The 18875-nt window shown below is 29.3% G+C and overlaps 4 protein-coding genes and 2 non-coding genes across 7 annotated transcripts; 3 read left to right on the top strand and 3 right to left on the bottom strand.

The window, feature by feature from the left end:
* Positions 1 to 382: 382 nt before the first annotated feature.
* On the top strand, positions 383 to 501 carry LOC145746907 (U5 spliceosomal RNA). The gene has a single exon (XR_014281667.1). It is a non-coding gene; the product is annotated as a U5 spliceosomal RNA (small nuclear RNA).
* Positions 502 to 783: 282 nt separating this feature from the next.
* LOC145746906 (U5 spliceosomal RNA) lies at positions 784 to 901 on the top strand. The gene has a single exon (XR_014281666.1). It is a non-coding gene; the product is annotated as a U5 spliceosomal RNA (small nuclear RNA).
* A 506-nt stretch (positions 902 to 1407) lies between these two features.
* Positions 1408 to 8667, bottom strand: LOC145746316 (choline transporter-like protein 1). Its single transcript, XM_082564574.1, has 14 exons — positions 8428 to 8667; positions 7797 to 7939; positions 7077 to 7167; positions 6675 to 6799; positions 6059 to 6213; positions 5548 to 5637; positions 5121 to 5260; positions 4682 to 4868; positions 4191 to 4362; positions 3705 to 3858; positions 3257 to 3340; positions 2876 to 3008; positions 2461 to 2705; positions 1408 to 2065 (listed from the first exon to the last, which is right to left on the bottom strand). Exons 1-14 carry the CDS (start codon positions 8563 to 8565, stop codon positions 1973 to 1975), a joined length of 1950 nt encoding a protein of 649 aa, XP_082420700.1. The 5' UTR covers positions 8566 to 8667; the 3' UTR covers positions 1408 to 1972.
* Positions 8621 to 11558, bottom strand: LOC145746317 (putative splicing factor YJU2B). Of its 2 annotated transcripts, XM_082564576.1 has the most exons (8): positions 11498 to 11558; positions 11256 to 11371; positions 10967 to 11089; positions 10524 to 10625; positions 10069 to 10243; positions 9724 to 9908; positions 9530 to 9656; positions 8621 to 9165 (listed from the first exon to the last, which is right to left on the bottom strand). In XM_082564576.1, exons 2-8 carry the CDS (start codon positions 11256 to 11258, stop codon positions 8720 to 8722), a joined length of 1161 nt encoding a protein of 386 aa, XP_082420702.1. In that variant the 5' UTR covers positions 11259 to 11371; positions 11498 to 11558; the 3' UTR covers positions 8621 to 8719. The 2 variants fall into 2 exon arrangements, with proteins under 2 accessions (XP_082420702.1, XP_082420701.1); XM_082564575.1 differs by having other exon boundaries at positions 11256 to 11550.
* Positions 11559 to 11933: 375 nt separating this feature from the next.
* LOC145745536 (vesicle-associated membrane protein 4-like) lies at positions 11934 to 14782 on the top strand. The gene is made up of 3 exons (XM_082563638.1): positions 11934 to 12080; positions 13235 to 13333; positions 13777 to 14782. Exons 1-3 carry the CDS (start codon positions 11973 to 11975, stop codon positions 13945 to 13947), a joined length of 378 nt encoding a protein of 125 aa, XP_082419764.1. The 5' UTR covers positions 11934 to 11972; the 3' UTR covers positions 13948 to 14782.
* A 276-nt stretch (positions 14783 to 15058) lies between these two features.
* LOC145746221 (uncharacterized) lies at positions 15059 to 18025 on the bottom strand. The gene is made up of 11 exons (XM_082564442.1): positions 17903 to 18025; positions 17655 to 17835; positions 17406 to 17586; positions 17152 to 17319; positions 16918 to 17078; positions 16648 to 16858; positions 16457 to 16578; positions 16172 to 16376; positions 15776 to 16088; positions 15392 to 15705; positions 15059 to 15221 (listed from the first exon to the last, which is right to left on the bottom strand). Exons 1-11 carry the CDS (start codon positions 17936 to 17938, stop codon positions 15167 to 15169), a joined length of 1947 nt encoding a protein of 648 aa, XP_082420568.1. The 5' UTR covers positions 17939 to 18025; the 3' UTR covers positions 15059 to 15166.
* Between the last annotated feature and the right edge of the window lie 850 nt (positions 18026 to 18875).

The following is an 18875-nucleotide window of genomic DNA, read 5'->3' as shown; positions in this document are numbered from 1 at the left end:
TTTCATGCTAAAGAAACCTGCAAATTCCAGTTTAAACTGGTTTTAAGTTCCCCACCAAATATAAAACTAAAATCTCGACTGAAAATAAACAACTAGTTCAAAGGTTAAAAAAATACCTTTAATTTGTCCCCGACTAATATTTATCGGACATGTCTTTTAAAACTTTGAATTTGTTGCCTTTATAACAAGACAAATTTATGAAAGTATAAATAAAATTACTATTATTATTTTTCAATACCCAAATTTTAAATTTAAGTTATTGGTATCAAATTACATTTCTCTCCTAAGGCGTATTGTAAACAACGCGTTCTCTCGCTTTTACGACAAGTCACGAACGGCAGTATAATATTACTCATCTGGCCGTATAATCTTGAGTTTGAGGGCACTCTGGTCTCAACTCATATTACGTGTAAATCTTTCGCCTTTTACTAAAGATTTCCGTGGGTTGGGGCATTTCAATGAGTCTTAAGAATTTTTCTTAAAATTCCTAATGGGAATTTTTTTATTGAACAATCTAGTAAAGTTTAGTGTGGTTGGATAAATCATCTAAAATCTGTCTTGCCGTATGTGTATATACATTTGCATGTTAAAAAAAACTTTTAAAATAATCTCTAAATAGTCAGTAAGTAAAAATATTGAAAAATAAAAATACTTATTTTTAACTCATAAATTTAATACCAAGTAGTGCTAGGTTCACTTTACATTTCTCTTTAAAGAGTATTGTAAACAGTCACAAACGGTAGTATTATTTTTGACACAGGCCTGCATAACCGAGCTTCAGTATTACTCTGGTCTCAACTCATATTACGTGTAAATCTTTCGCCTTTTACTAAAGATTTCCGTGGGTTGGGGCACTCAATGAGTTTTAAGAATTTTTCTTAAAATTCCTAATGGGAATTTTTTTATTACAATCAAACAAAAAGTTTAGTGTGGGTAGAAAAACATCTAAAATTTGATTTGCCCTGTATAAATAAAATTTGGTATGTAATGGCTAACCCATTAAAGTTAATAAATATATGTTGCTATAAAACCTTCAAACTGGTTTACTGTTTATATGCAAATATTATAGTTAATCCACCTTCACAATTAGAAGGTCAAATTGTTTGGACTATCAAAATTGTGCAGTCTTATTAAACCGTAAAAACTTTTAAGACAGACTATAAGGTAAAAAATGTCATTAATTAAATGCCAGATAAATTAACGCTGTAGTCTTAATTTAAAAAAAAACCTTAAAGGACAAATTAGATGTGCATTATTTTATTAAAAAGTGTTAATATATTACAAAACAAAAACATTTCAAACAATGCTAAAAACTACTGCAAAAATACAAATACAATTTAAAACAGGTAATTATTCACAATGTATATACAGTAAGGCCTTTTTCGTTCATTTTTTGATTGAAAACAGAAAAAAATTTGATCAACAAAAAATTATTACAGATAGTTCATTATTAATTTTTTTAATAAAAAAAGGTTTATTTTGTACTTTTTTATTTCAATTTAATCAAAATAATATTTAGTTAAAATTATTTAATTTTTTTTCAAATTGATTATTAAACAAGGAAAATGGTAAATAATAATTAGCACATATGTATGTATGTAAAGCTCTAGTATAATAAACAAAAGAAAATTTACAATAACAATAGTAATGTATCAAATAAACTACAAAAAAATAATAAAAAGTTGCATTTAGTACCTTTTTTCATAAGTAAAAACATTGAAAAATTACAGAAATTGTAAATGTAAAAAAAACTCTAACTTGAAATAGTAAGTAATATAAAAAAAACGAAAAAAGGTTATTTTTAGTGGAAAAAAAATAAAAAAATTAGCAAACTGGTTATAACTATAATGTGTTGCAGTGTTTATATTAGTTGTTAATTAGTTAGCACCAAATTGTAAATTAATATTTTTAAATTTTTATATGCAATTGTTTTTATTACCAAGTTTTGGCAAGAGCAGCAGTTGTGACCTAATTATGCCCTTAACCTTTCCTCCTCTTCCGATTTAGGATCAGGTTTTTTTCCTTCGAGTTTTTCCAAATGCTTGCTGCTGTTCTTCACGTAAACCTTGTAGAATAATATAGAATTTTTATGTAAGGTACTTTTTTATAAAATTGAACCAGCAGTGTGGTTTAGTAGTCAAAACACTTGGTTTCACTACATGAGGTCCTGAGTTCGATCCCCTCTGTCATTAAGCTGTAACGCTTCTTAGTAAAAACCTATAAATGCTGTAAATTTCAGCTGAGCCAACAATAAACTAGAAGTATGGTTATTGGGCAATCATAATCTTTAATATCCCAAATTGCCAAAGGCAACCCGAAATTAGGGTAACTGATGTTAGTCTTTGTTTAGGGCATTAAGTCAACTTTTCCTTATCAAGGATAAATAAATGTAAAAATAGTATGTATATATTTAATAAAAAAAACAATTGTAATCTTTAAGAGGTATAATTTTTAACTTACCATGAGTGATTTGGGCATAAAGTATTCTTTACCAGGTGAACCATTGTTTACCCTTGAATCTTCGCAAAAACACAGAAGTAAAGTATCCACTGCCATTTCATATATAGACAAAAAGCAGTGAGCTGTTAAGTATGAAAACAGGGCCACCAAACCAACTGGTACAGCTTTGTAGTGAACATTTGGGTAATACTGAAGGACTAATACCCCACCTATACCAGCTACAATTGCTACAACTAAGAGCTTACCTAAAAATTGTGGTCAAAAGTTATATAAAAAATTTAAAATTTTTATAAACTGTAATAATTTTTGTTATTGAAGAAAAAATTAAACTATGAATAATTCAAAATATAAATTAAATTAAATTTAAAAATAACTTTTAGTAGATTTTTCCTAAAATAACACTCGAAGTTTTTACCTAGAAACAGGACAAATGTTCCAATAGAGTTGATTGCAATAACTCTTAAAGCATTAGAAAGTAAAGTAGAAACAGCATCACAAGCAGACTTGCAAAAATTAGTTCCATTTATAGCAACCAATGAATACGCGTTCTAAATATAAAAATAATAACACAAATTAATAGAATCTTAAATTTTTTGAACTCTAATTTTAAAACTGTATTCATTACAAAATTATAACGAATAAAAAAAGTATTTAGCGTAATAAAAAATCAAGGATAATAAAAATTTTTTAAATAATAAAAAATTTTTATTATCCTTGATTTTTTATTACGCTTATTACCCTTTAAAAAGTTTTTTATTATCCTTGAAATTTTAAAATTCATGTTTTAATAACTTACGTAGTTTAGATATCGAAGACATTTTTCCAGCACCCATAGACAACAAATACAACATTTCACCATCACTTTTGCTACAATATTTTTCTAACAAAAAAGTTAAATATTGCTGATTTTATAAAAAATAAACACAATTTTATATGCAATTTTTTATACCAAAATAAAATAAAAACTTAAAAATTTAAAAACTTATAAAATTGTATTAATCAAAACTAGAAAATTGCCCAACCCTAAGGGCTGCATTTCAATTGCTAAATTACAAACTTAAATTGTAACTGATATATACCCTTAATAATTTACTCATGTAACATCACAAAAAATATTTTTGTATTTTAAAAAGCCTATAAACTGGACATAGATAAATACAAATATATTGTCCAATATGACAAATTGTATACGGAATAATAGCATATGTCATTGATGAAAAAGAAAAAAAGATTTTAGAAATTACCGAGTCACTGATCTGTCGATGAATATACATCAAAATACATCTTGGAATTTTAACTAAGGTGATGATAAAACTTCCAAGAGCACAAGAACCAATGTGGTTGGATATCAACAAACTGATTGATGTTAATATCGGTGTATCAAGCTTTTTCTTATCTCTGTAAAACAATTAAATAATTTAAAAAAAAAATTCTTTTATTATCACTAGTTAAGACTCCCGTTTTAAGAAATAAATTTTACTAGTTTCACTGGTTACTATTTGCTATAATCATAATGAATAATTTTTTTTTCAAAAGCATATAAATTAAAGAAAATATAGAATTACGCTCTATTAGAACATATAATGATTAATAATATACCATCGATTAAAAACAAGAAAATTTTTTAGAAAAGCTTGACAATTTTATAATAAAAAAATTTGTGTTCTAGCAGAGAGATCTAACCTATTACCTTACTGTAGCAATTTTAAATTGATTAACTTTTAACTTACCTTGTAAAATAAAATTTTGCTACAGCACCGGCTATTGTCATTTGCTGACAAGCTAACACGAATTCACTGACCCATATTAGCCCAACCAAATGATACCACCACATATATTGCACCAATGCTGTTTGTTGAAACCTAACCCAACCTTCATGATCATCTACAAAATAGGCCTCACCTAAAAACAATAAAGTTTGAAAATGAAATGTTTTTCATATAGTTTTTTTCTGTATAACCTTAAGAAAAAAAAATGTTTTTTTTTTTTTATTCAAGGTGTGCTGGTGAATATGTGTAAGCTATTTGTAAACGCTGTCCATAGAGACTAATATTGTAGCTTTTGTTTAGCTTGAGCAAAAAAAACTTTCAGCTTTTAGTCCAATGCCATAACCAGTATACCACACAAGACATGAAAAAAATTAGATACAAACAAACCTAGGACCTAATCCAGTTGTGTATATGCCTTAACCACTATACAACATCACCAGCAGTTTACTTACCAGCTGTAGCCAGAAAGCCAAATACAGCAACCCACGCAACCCAATAGAACAAAAGCACCATAAATGTCCATAAGGGCTGCATTAACAGCCAAGGTATATGTATCATACACCTTCCAGCTTCATAGAATAGGTCAACTGTAAGGGCAACTCGTTTTCGCATGACGAGTATCAACAAAAATAAGACAAGCTGTAAAAAATTAAAAAAATTTTTTGTTTTTTTTATTTTGGTGACTAGGTGATTATAGTAATTATAATTTGAGTGGCATTTTTTATGATTTTTAATACCTTAAATGTTAATTTTTTAAATCGTGTAAAACTTAAAAAATATTTAATATTTATTTTAATTACAATGATAAAAAAATATATTTAAAGATTAAAAAAATACAATTTAAAAATTTACAAGATTAAATCCACAAAGAAGCTTAAATTCTGAACTTACAGTTAATACAGTGGCAGCTATGGAATAGCACAATAATGTATCAGCATTATTAATCTCATTACTTAGAGTGTAGTTTAGACTTTTTTCTCCCAACTCATATTTGGCAGAAGCAAACATCCACCAAAGCAAACCAGTACCAGCTAAAAAAAAATTTAATAATTTAAAAAAAAAATTCTTAAATAAATTTTTGTCATTTTTTACATTTTAGTATTTACAATATTTAATATTTAAATTAGCTTTTTTGGCTATTTTGATTGTTGCCAACATAATTTAATTGTAAATACATTAATTCATATCATGATTTACAAAAAAATGACAGGACTAGAAATTAGTCGGATTAAACTTTCTCTTCTAAAATTAAACTTTTCTATTATTTACAAAAATAAAATAATTACAATTTTACGAAAATTAAGTTTAAAATACTTACCAATAGAAGCAAGACAAACAATAATATTGATGATATATACCACAATGCTTGCCAAATACCTTATAAGTAATACCACAATAAAAGAGACCACTAAAAAAATTATTAAAAATTATAAATTTTATGTAAACGGCAGCATAGTGCAATGATCAGAATACTTGGCTTCACTACATGATATTCTGTGTTCAATTCCTATTGCTCTTATGCTGCGGTTTAAGTAAGGTCCTATTAACAGTATGAACTAAGCGAATACCTAATCAGTAGTTAATTATCGGGCAAATACAATCTACAATATTCCAAACTGCTAAAGGCAACTTGAAAATGAGTCGAGGTAACTGATGTTACTCTATGTTTAGGTCATAAAGTCAAACTTTCCAAATCAAGGAAAAAAAGATTTAAAAAAACGTTTTAAATACAAAATGTAAAAAAGTTATGGCAACTAATACCACAAGAGACGAAAAACAGGTATTATCTTTATAAAATTTTTTAATGTAAGTTTATTGGTATTACTTACATACTGCCAGTAAACAGAGTCCAAATATAGCGTATCTGCACACATAAATATCACCCAATACCCTACTTATAGGATCCAAATTATTGACCATTTTAACCAGATCTATTATTACTTGTTCGAAATTTTCTGGGACACATCGAAACAAAATGTCAGAGCTAAAAAATAATTTCTTTTATTTACTAACAAGATCAAAGTACGATAAAAATTGTAATATTTTATTGTGATTAAACTTAGTAAGCCAGGCTATTATAGAATTTTTATATAGGCTTTATTTTTGTTATCGATGTAACAAGGCTGACTTCACAGTCTAAATATAGATTGTTACTCTGACCAAGTCTTAGTTGCGTATAGCAGTTTAAAAATCAATTATAAGTTCCAATTATTAACATAGCAATTTTTTGGGGGCTTATCAGAAGTTTGTACAGTTTAAATTAGTTTACCCACAGGTGCTACAGAAAATTTGTAGAAAAAATTTAGATCAAACAAAATTTTTGGATCAAATTAGAAAATTTGGATCAAAACTGTCATGTGGTAGCCAAGAGGTATAACTACTACATGATAACCTAACCACACTTCATACCAATTTAACATTGACTTCAATCTATTTCTCACTAACCTATGTTCCAAAGGCAACACAGGGCATGGTCCAATTTTATTTCCAACTTGGCTTGTGTATTGTTCAACTGGTAAATCATAATCACATAAAGCTGAACCTGTTTCTTCATAAAAAGCTACTACATCCTAGACACATATGAATATGTAGTAAATTTTTTCTAATTTGGCAAAAAATAAAGAAATATTTAAATTATATTAGCAATTTGAACTATATATTATCCTTTTTGTAATTTAATTTAAAAACATTTCCATAACAAAATAATGTAACCATAGGCTAATAGAGTAAATACTTACACTTGCAAAAAAAAAAATATAGGCCCACTGCACAAAATTAAAATGTTTGTACTGTAAATTAGTGTTAAAAATATACAAATGAATTACTAATAAAAACAAGAAACTAAACCTGCATGGTTTTGAGGTCTCTATCCGGGCACTTGCTAACACATATCTCCAATGAACTGTGAGTGTCTAAAATATCCATGAAAAATACATACCTAAACAAATGCAACAACTTATGATCAACGTTATATCTTGAATAATACCTTATTTACAACCAAAATCATTGAAACTAAACACCTAATAAATAGAAAAGTAAATAAACAATGTATAAGCAATGTAGAATTCCCTTTTTTTAAATCAAATAAATATAGTAGTTGCAAGACTGATTTTTGTTGCAAGACTGATTTTTGTTGCAAGACTGATTTTTGTTGCAAGACTGATTTTTGTTGCAAGACTGATTTTTGTTGCAAGACTGATTTTTGTTGCAAGACTGATTTTTGTTGCAAGACTGATTTTTGTTGCAAGACTGATTTTTGTTGCAAGACTGATTTTTGTTGCAAGACTGATTTTTGTTGCAAGACTGATTTTTGTTGCAAGACTGATTTTTGTTGCAAGACTGATTTTTGTTGCAAGACTGATTTTTGTTGCAAGACTGATTTTTGTTGCAAGACTGATTTTTGTTGCAAGACTGATTTTTGTTGCAAGACTGATTTTTGTTGCAAGACTGATTTTTGTTGCAAGACTGATTTTTGTTGCAAGACTGATTTTTGTTGCAAAATCAGTCTTGTTGCAAGACTGATTTTTTTTTTTAAGACTGATTAAATTTAATTAATTTTTGACTTACTTTTTGCCTCTCAAATCAAGTCCCGAGTTGGGGTGATCACTAATTTTTTTGTTCATCTTATTACAAACATTTCCATAGCTGTCAAAACCATTAATTAGCCTCCCAGCCGCACCACTTGCTATTGAAAACGCAGCAATAACTATCTGTATCATAAAACATATTTAAATTTAGATATAACAGCTAACTTAAAGTGCTATATTGGAGAGTTTTGCAATTTTGTAGGTGATGTATATAGCACGTTAGTATGGTTAACACTGAATTACAAAATGTCTTTAGAACCTCTAAAAATGGCTGTAGTACTTACAATTTAATTTTCAAAAATACTGGAAAATAATGAACATCAAATTAATTGACTGTTTTTAAATTACCCTTAAATGTGAAATATAAAACAACATTTTTTTCTAATTGCACTATATTAAATAGGGTTAATTTTTCAAAAATAGGGTAGAGGCAACAGGGTGGTAATGCATTATTTTGAATGTAACATTGACAAAGTCAAAAGTAAAAGCTTAGATTTAATGTGATTTGATTGTAGTTTTGTGCAAATTTTTAGTGAAGCCTAAAACATTTTTTGTATATAGATTGTAGACAAATACAATTAACCCACAAATTTTTTTCAACACCAGCTTACCATTCCGACAAAGAAGATAAAAAATATCGCAAGCGGAATTACATCCGTACATGACCTTTTCTTCAAGGGTCGCCACTGGGACAACGGGGGGTTTTCTCCAGGGTTATTCCCAGTTGCTGCACTGTAACAACAGCCCATGACGATTCACAAATTTTTGTAATTTAATTTTAAATTGAAGTTTACTTAATAGCACCTAAACAAAAAAAATTTTAAAATAAATATAACAGTATAGGCTATATATTTTTCATAAATACAATAAATATGTTTTAATTAAAAAAAAACATTAAAATAATTAAGTGTCATTTTCTAAATCAGAATTATTTGTCGAAGACTCTTCGTCTGAATAATTGGCCACTAGAGACATACTAGAGCCTAAAGTATTACTTTTAGAAGATTTGGTAACATTCGTTAATTCACAATTATTTTTATTTAAGTTTTTTGGAGAATTTTGACTAGAGTTTGTATTTGGTGAAGTATGTTCAATTTTTGATATTTTATTTGCTATTTCTGTTGGGTCAACTGATTTTCTTTTCTTTAATTTAATCCCGATATTGTTTTTCAAAGAAGTTGTTTTGGTAGAATTTTTCGACCAAATATCGCTGGTTAATTTTTTCTCAATAAGATTTTTCAAAGGACTCTTAACTGAAAGCTTCTTTGCAACTTTGGTTGAGAAGTCGCTTTTCAAAACTGGCTGGTGAATAATAGTTTTTCTTTTTTCGTCCTTAGAAGTTTCCAAAGCTAAAAATTGTATACAGTTTTAATTTTCTATATATATATACCTAATATTTAATAAGCACCGACAGCGTGGTGTAGTGGTCAGAACACTTTTTACAGTACATGCAGTCCTGGGTTCGATCCCTAGTGATCTCATGCTGTAGCGCCCTTGGGTAAAGTGCTATAAATGATATAAACCTCTGCTTAGCGAATCCTTAATCATCAGGTAAATTGTCTTGCAATTTTTGTCTATAAAATCCAAAACTGCCAAAGGCAACTCGAGACTGGGTCAAAGTGATTGATGTTACTCTATGTTTAGGTCGAGCATTTGATCCCACGTCAAGAATGAAGATACAAAAAAAAATTAAATTAACATTCTGGGACTTACACTTAACAGTTTGATATTGTAAAAGTTTAGCTGTTTGGTGATCTTCGATAGATGATGGTAGAAGCTTAATGTTTAAGGAAGATTTTGATAAAAGAGCATCATCTGTTTTACGTAGCTCTTCTATTCTCTAAATATACAAAAATTATTGTAGGGTAGGCATATTTAAAATATGAAATTCAAAGTGAAAATTTTACCTTTTTCTCTTCCCTAAAGTTTTTGCGTAGAGCTTTGTTAACTAAATAATCATCGAGTTTAATATCTTGAATGTCTTGAATTTCACTCAGAGTGGGTATAACCGCTTGCAGTTTAACTTGGTCTTTAACTCCATGCTCCAACTTGAACATGGGGTCAGTTATGAGTTGTTTTTTCACAGCATGATCTGGGTAAAAAATAAAACCGTTTATTATTTAAACTAAATTAAATATTTTTAAATTAAATAAATTAAGTTATTAGGTTCTGTAATTAATAAATTTTTTTAACATTTCACAGGACTTTTTAATAAAAAAAACAAAAATTAGACTAAATATAATCTTTAACACCTGTCATTTCAATTTGTTCGTTATCTTTTGCGTTCCATCTTTCTTCCTTTCTTCTTGCACCACTTAAAATAACATATTCACAGTTAGCAGGGTCTGTTTGGATTTCAAAATATTGCTCACACAAATGACATTTCATTCGAAACTTGTAGATAATTGTAGAGTAGTAGTTCCCAACCTCAACAGATAAGCATAAAAACAAATTAAATTTAAGTCAATATCTTTTAATTTACCCATTAAAATATGTCATATTACAGAAACATTTAATTTAATGTTTTTTAAACATAGTGTACCATTGGTTACACCTGACTCAGTTTTCAGTTGCCTATGTGAATTTAGTATATTATAGATCATAATAACTTGACATTAAAATTTTAGGGAAGCTTTAAAGGATTTAAATTAATATAAATATTATAACAAGCAAGCGTAAATGAAGCAGTAATATAAAATTGATATACCTTTTTCTTTTCTGCGTTGTATCTGACTCCCATACCAATATGTTTGTTACATCCATTACACCAAATGTTGTAAGGCATTTCAAATCGTATAATAAGAATACCCTAAAATCATAAATTAAAAATGTTAGCACAATAAAATTGATAATATAAAAAAAACTGAAAAAGCCAAAATCTTGATGTAAGAAAGACAATTGTTGCCCTAAACATGGATTACCAATTTATTATCCCAACCAAGTTTTGAGTTTTCTTTGGCAGATAGGTAAATATCGGATTGAATAACTAATAACCATCCTACAATTTGTGTTTGGCATAGCAGTAGTTTGTACCATTTAGAGTGCATTAATTTAAGAATCTATGGCTTGGGATTAAACCCAAGATCATATGTAGTGAACCAAAGTGCACTAACCACTACAGCATGTCACCAATAAGCTTATATTCTCTACCTCAGATTTAAGCTTCCTAGCTCTTTCCCGCAATGGATGGGAGTTGTGATAATTATCAAGCGAGCCATGTTTTTTGTAATCAAAATCAGGAGGATAATATTTATTTACTCCCTTTCGTTCACCCTAATTAAAAATATAAAAGTTTTTTCGTTATTTTTTAAAATTTATTTTTGTGATTATTTTAACTAAAAAATTTAATAAAAACATATAAATTTCCTTGAAACAGTTTAAAAAATTGCCTTACATTATTTTATGTATATATACATTTGTTTATTTAACAAAAACTTACCATTTTTAGGTTTTAATAGCAGTTGCCAGTTTTAGACTGTTGCAACAAAACTATATTTTAACAAAGCACAAAGAGACGTAGATATGGCACGGCAGGTAATAATCAAAATCAACAAACTAAAAAGCAGCTGTTGTTAATGCGTTGTTACGTTTATGCTTTGAACTTTTGCGTCTCACCAACTTTAAGTCGAACTCTATGTTAAAAACACTATTGTAAACCTTTAAAATCATATCACAACATACCAGCAAACGTTCAGTCTTTCCCAGCAGTTGTTTCTTTTATTTCTGTCTGTCTTTATTCGTGTCAACAACAACAATGTAGCTTTGCGGATATATAATTGAACGGAATTGCTATGTTATAACAACTATGACAATTTAGGTAAGTAAAAATAAATTCAATTTATTAGCATTTGCAATAAAAACTTGATTAAGAATATGAAATTCAAAATTTAATAATGTTTAGATTACATTGAAAGAAAAAATTATACTATTTTTATACATATTATTAAACAAAAGTTTATTTCTTATTTTTAATTTTAGCGGAATGTATCCCGTCCTTTTTTTTATTCCGGTTTTTCCGGTTATTTGCATTTTCGAATTGTGTGACTATCGAAAAAAAATCGTAATTTCAAGAAGCTTATTTTTCTTGTTGATGGAATTTAGGAATACTGTCTGACTGTGTTCATTTAAAAGAGCTTTTGAAGTTGAACAATTAATAATGTCACGTTATCACAAAAACTCCAACCCTGAAAGGGTGGCTTTGTTAAATGACTCAGAATCGGATGATGATTTTTTTCTTAAAGGACCTTCAACAGCTTCTGATAAGGTACAACACGTAATATTTTTTATTTAAACTACCAACACTTTTTTGTTAAAATATATATAAGGTACTCATAATTTAAAAGCTCTATTATCGTCGTGCCGATTTAAACAAGTAGTATTAAAATAAATGCAAAAAGGGATGGAATGTACAGATATAGATTAGGATTAAGTTATAAAAAATTCCGCCCTTTCTGCATTCATAAACTTGGCGAATGACGCTAATAGAGCTCCATAATTTATAAATTTTTGCATTATTATGGCATAAACATGGTAGTGCTTATAAAAATATATATATAGGCCTACTGGATTAAATTATGGATCATACCTTAACACTTACTTATTGTAAGTTAATTAGATCCTGTATGTTTTAAGAAAACCATAAACATGGCGCCTTTTTATTTTTTGTGTTAACTTTTGATTGATTTTCTTTAAATAAGAGTTCAGCCATTGGGAATTACTACATGATACGCTAGGTTTAATTCTCACTACATTTTAGTTGTAAGATTTTTAAGTCTATTTTAAGATTACTAATTTTCCAAAAGTTCTTTTATTAAAGTTTTTATTTTAAAGCTTTTATAAATAATTTTTAATCTTTATTTGTATAAATGCAACTTGTTAAATTTTTTAGTGGGGTAGTATATCATACGGTACAGAAGTTAGAAGAATTGTAAGATAATTGTCATTATGTGTTGTGTTATTGTTCTTGCAGCATGTGTTTATTTAAAGTTTACAGCTGTTTATCTAAAATGTCAAATTACGCTAAATCCACTAAGCTGTCCAGTCTGTTAGTTAATAACGAGGGCTAGGGTAAGCAGGAATATTTAGTTGAATATTTTTTTTGATTACTCCTTTTTTGTAATTCTTTGCTTATGATGTGGTTAATTGCGATTAGGGCTAGTATTTTTGGTTAGAGCAATTTGACATTTTAAAAAGCCTGGGTTGCATCTCAATGAATGCTTTTAGATATGAAAGTCTTTTACAGTAATTCTAAAAAAATTTGAATTGGTATGTCCAAAGTATAGTCTTTGCCTTGGTAAACACCTAGCTTGATTTTTGTTTTGTTTAATTAATGTAACAACCTTTAACTCTCATTTCCAACATAACCTTACCCTTTACCTTTTATACATTATGCTAAATTTTTCAAATTATTTTTTTTAGGTTAGACGTGTTCAAAACCAAGTAAATGAAGTCGTTGACGTTATGCACACGAATATTGAAAAGGTTTTGGACAGAGGGGAAAGACTAGAAGATTTACAGGTATACCCAAGTAGACTAACTTTATTTTTTTTGGGAAATATGAGTTTTAGAAATTACAGGGCACTTCGAAATACAGCAAAGTGCTTCACAATGTACGGACAACACAACTTGCAAAAGTTTTTCAGCTTGACAATTAATTTTTCCTTTAATCCCCACTTGAACAGTGATTGCATAATTTTGTGCAGTTTTAGTTATTTTGCAAAATTATAGTCTCATGTACTACAATCCGAAGGTTTTGGGTTCAAACTGAAGAAGCACCACACTGTTTGCCCTTGAGCCAGGCATTAAGAGATATCCTAACCATATTTCAACTGCACACCCTTTTTCAAAGAAATTTACACAAAACCTATTAACTTAAGGCGATACAAAAAATAATGATAATAATATTGCAAAACTAGAGTTATAAATATTAATTTGTTAATTAATTTGCGAAAATTTTTAAGGATAAATCAGACTCTTTGGTTGATTCTGCGTCAAATTTTAACACTCGCGCCAGCAAATTACGCAAACAGATGTGGTGGAAAAACTTCCGAGTAAAACTTTTTCTTGCGATTGCCTTAATCGCCATTCTTATTATTATTATTGTATCGGCAACTGTTGGTAAAAAATCATAGGCAAATTGCAAGAATGAGTTCTAATCATGTATCCAGTTTTGATAGTACACAAGAAATGGTGCGGTGTATATAATATTTATGAATACAGCAACCTGTGTAGGGAATATTGCAATACCACTTTGATTTATTTGTATTAATTTTAAAAATGTCTTGGTTCACAAAAATACACTTTCGGACTTGGTCTATTGCATACACTGTCACTGTGGTCCAAAATAACTGGTTTAAATGGTTTGTTGTTAATTTAATTGTCAATCTAATTTAGTTCTTTGCTGCCAAAGCTATAGATTTATCTTGTTTATTCAGGAATTTGATTTCCTAACTTGAAGTAAAATGATTTCATGACTTTTGAAGTCATTTAGAGTATCTTTGATTTTTAAAGATTAATGTGCTTTTTTGTTCTGTTGCACTTTATTTATGCTTTAAGGTGGACTGTTTATTTAAGTAATGTAGTTTTATTGTATTTTAAAACATTTTCTGGTTGATCTAGGTTTAGTGTATTTCATAAAAACTCATGCACTCATGCTTTGTCTTAAAACTTCCCAGCTTTATTAATATAGGTTATTCTAGCTATAGTTTGTTTTTTAGATGTCATAAATCAGCAATTTTTTTAAAAAACCCAAGTTAAAATGGGCTGTTTTATGAAACTTACTAAACATAACACCTTACTTGTTTTGACGGTAGTTGAATTTATTTTACATTTTGTCAACCTTTTTAATATCATAAAGTAAATAATAGAAAAAATGTTGTTTTATTTTACTAGTTATCAGCTAAGAGTAAATTGTTATCGTTTGTATTATGCCTGGCAATTAATTAAAAATAGCCTCAAATGATTGCAAATTTAGCAACAACATAAGATGGCCCATTCTTAATTTATATATAAGGAAACTGCGTTATAACGACGATGTATAAATGGTCTTTTAAATCCAAACGTTCGTTTATATAGAAATTTAGGTAAATGGGGAATTTTTGGTAAATTCGTAGTTAAAAGTTGTATACGGTAATTTCTTCGATTTAAAAAAATAAAAAAAATTTAGTTTATTCTTTTTTTTTAATTATACGTTTAAATCTAAACCTATTATAAGCCTATATTCATTTAAAAAAAGACAACTAATTGCCATCATTTTAAAGTTTATTTCCAAACAAATGCGCACAAGTAAGTAAACACCAGTTTAAGGAAATAAGCATTGTGGCAACACTACGTTGGTGTTTTTGGCACTTCTTATGCGTAACACCATCTTCCTCTGACATATCGGTATCGACATGAGGAGTATCGGCTAAAACAAAACAAAATATTAGATTTTCGCTTCAGTATTTCCTTCTAAACATTAAAATGCATCTATACCCAAAACCAAGATCTTTAAACAACCCTTAGTTAAGTAATATCATATTTTAAGTAAGCCAATAATAAATTAAATACGAAACAATAAGAAAATAATTAACTTACGTGTAGCATCTGTAGTACGTTTGGTAGGAGCAAGATCTTGGGTAGCAAACTCTCCAGGTGTAGTAAGAACCGAAGCAATACGTTCCGAACTTGATGCTGGTGCATCGACATGTGTAACAACATGAGTAATGCACAACTTGTTTTTCAAGAAGTTCAGCGAGGTGGGTTCGAGCCTTACCAATCTCAACATTGCATTTGTCAACAAGTCTAACGGCATAAACTAAAGCCAAAGCACCTATTTCGTCCACGGCGTATTCTTCACCCATGTAAAATTGAATTAATTCCACGTACTTAGTGAGGTGAGCAACCTTTTTCTGTAATTATAAATCGGTTTGTAAATATTTTAAAGGACATAAAAAGATATAAAATAAGTAAAACGCTTACTTCAACAAAGCAAGTAGTGAGGTCTTCGATGTATTTGGCGTATTTGGCAGTAAGAGACGCTCTGTATGCGGCGATCTTCTCGAGTCGAGTGGCCAAGCAAGTTGTATAATTTTCAATAATCTTGGTGATAAAAGCAATGATTTTGGTTCGGTATTCTTCGATGCTAGTGTTAAATGTAGTGACACAATCAGCTAAAACAGCAGCGAGTTTGGTTCTGTACTCTTCAACTGCGGCGAGTCGCTTGGCCTCCAATTCTGCGACAAGGGCGGCAATTGCTGCAAGCTGTTCTTCGGTAAGTGGTGCACCATTGTTCCTACAAAACACCGGTTAGTGCACATTTAGTACAATATAAATCAAAACTCGTTATTCTTAATATATTTTATATATTGAGCTTACTTGACTTTGTATTGGTATTCGACATGTGACTTGTACCAGGCGTGTCGACTTGCAATAATTTCATCGTATTTGGTGATATATTCAAGATGATATTGTTCCCATTTGGCCTTCCAGGTGTTGAATGATGTGGTGTAAGATAAGATGGCAGCTTCCAATTTTTCCAACATGGGAGCTTCCAATTCCGCGGGTGTTTTGTGAAGGGCAACTAAACAAAATTGAATTTGTAGAAACACCTTTTTTTGCTAACTTTTGTTCTTGTAAATTAACAACTTTTTTTTATCTTACCAAGATCACAAGTTTTTAAACCCTTGTAGGTAAAACCCTTCCAGCTTACACAGAATGGGGAAATGCAATATGTTCGACATCCATAGGACATTTTGTATCTGTACCAACAACCAAGACTTCGGCTGCAAAGAAATAATAAAATATTGAACGTATTATCTTGTTGCTTAGCCTTATTTAAAAACTTAACTTACCATGATCTATAGTAAGATTTCTGGTAGAATCGATGACATCCGGTGATGAGGTAACATCTATAGGCGCAGAAGTAGTAGTCCAAAAGTTTGGCCTTGTATGTAACAAGGGTCTCGACGTATTCGTTAACCTTCTCGGTAATGACAAGCATCTCTTTGTCGTGATACTTTTGAATGACAGCATCGATCTCAGCCTTGGCAAATTCTTTGTCACCTGTAATTTTTAATTATTAAATATTTTTTCTTTGAAGGTTTTATTTAATATTGTCTTACCATGAATCTTTTCCAAAATACTTCTAAAGTTTGCTTTTTTTTGGGTAAGAACAGCGACATGGGCTTCAAAGTACTTGGTGGTGTAGCCAACGCATTTGGCGACAAGTTGATTTGTATATTCAAGAATCTTTTCGCCACGAGTTACCAAACATGCTCTTGCACTGTATTTTGATAATTATTATTCAATACATGTTTAGTGCATAGGCTATACGTGTTTTAAAAAAAAAGTTATACCTTTCAACAAGCTTATTATGATATGCTTGAATTAGTCCAATTTTCTCATTAGCATGATCTTCACATCTAGTTGCCCAATCGTTTAATTTATCGTCAAGTTTTGTATCGTAGACGTTGATTTTTTCGTCTCTTTCAGCTTCCAATTCTGTTAGTCTACTGGGTTCTCGGCTAGTAAAACAAATTGCGTTTTGCATGCATACATTTGCAGCTTTTACTAGATTTTGTAATATTTACTTTTTGTTAAGAATACTTACTCAGTAAGATATTTGTAGTATTTGGTGATGTATGTCTTATGACTTTCCTTGTATTCGGCAATCATTGCCAAAAGTTTTGCTGCATAGACAGTCTTCTCATCAACAATTCTGGTGACAATTCTTAAAAGACTTTCCGCAAGCAAGTTTTTCATTTCGGTAATAACCTCGTCGTCCGTCTTAACTAAAAAGCAATTTCACAAAAATAAAATAGATTAAACAAAGTTTAAGTTTACAGTAGTTAAATATTACTAATGAAAGTCTCTTTTCCGCAGTCTACTCCGGGATAAAAATGGACAATTGATTCATAATGTTGGTAAGAACACCAGCTCTTGAGGAAGGTCACTCTAAAGTTAAAACAACTTGGTTCGGGGAAAACACAAAAATTGTGTTTGTAGTAGTAGCTGTAGCTGTAGCAATATGCATTGGTGGCCTGTAAACAAGTCTCGATTAATATTTTCGCAACTCACAAGTTTTAATTTGTTGCAAAATATACTTACTGCAAAGCAGGCCAAAAGTACAAGTAATATCTTCATGATATTCTTCCTTTGTTCAGTTCTTCTTTACAAAATGCAAAGACGATGATAATTTTTTTGTGAGTTGGTGTTCTTTATATAGAAAATAATCACGTGTCTTTTAACGTAATTTGCAACACTTGATATGAACGGGTACAATGCAGTGCACTTCACATAGTTGATTGACATTAAGTTGTGTATACAAATTATGTTAATATCAACACTTCAAAAATTGCAATGAACACTTAACATGTATTTGTCGTTTTAAAAGAATATAAAATTATTGCAAATTGCACTTCATGTTTCCCGTTTTAGCAACGCATGTATTTAGAGTTCTTGTTTAATTGTCCTCTGTAATTTTTAAATATTCGATATCCCAGGTGTGTACTGTACTTATGATCATGTTTTGCGTAGTTATGCATTTTTAAACACTTCAAATTGGCTGTTGAGATATTTTGTTATGCATTTTGTCACTTGATGTTTCCAGGATGTGATTTGAACGCACAAATATTGATGTAAACTTTGTACTTGAAACTAAATTCTAATATAGCGTTTGCAAATTTAAAAAAAGTCTAAAAAAAACATAAAAAGTAATGGTGTGACATTCAATGATCTTGCATTAAATCAATTACAGAACTTAATTGACCATATGAATTTCAAATTGGTTTTATCAGACATTTTAATTTCTGAATAAATCTGACGTGTCGTTTTTGAATTTATTAAATAAAATTCTTATTGTAATATTTCGTTAGGGTCATCTATGATTGTAAAGAATTTACAAATTTTTAGGTGTTAGATTATAAAAACCTTTAGGTGAAAAAAACTACTTTAAACCAATAACTGTTAAATAAATGACTTGACATAAACTGCGGATACAATAGAACGAGAAATGAATTGGTCATAGTTTTAACCTGCCCGCATATTTTTAACGCGATAAATTTCATTTTCCAAATGAAAA

This window comes from Corella eumyota, chromosome 3 (assembly GCF_963082875.1).
Source record: "Corella eumyota chromosome 3, kaCorEumy4.1, whole genome shotgun sequence".
In the NCBI taxonomy this organism is placed as follows: Eukaryota; Metazoa; Chordata; class Ascidiacea; order Phlebobranchia; family Corellidae; genus Corella; species Corella eumyota.
This window is presented reverse-complemented; position numbering and strand designations above follow the sequence as displayed.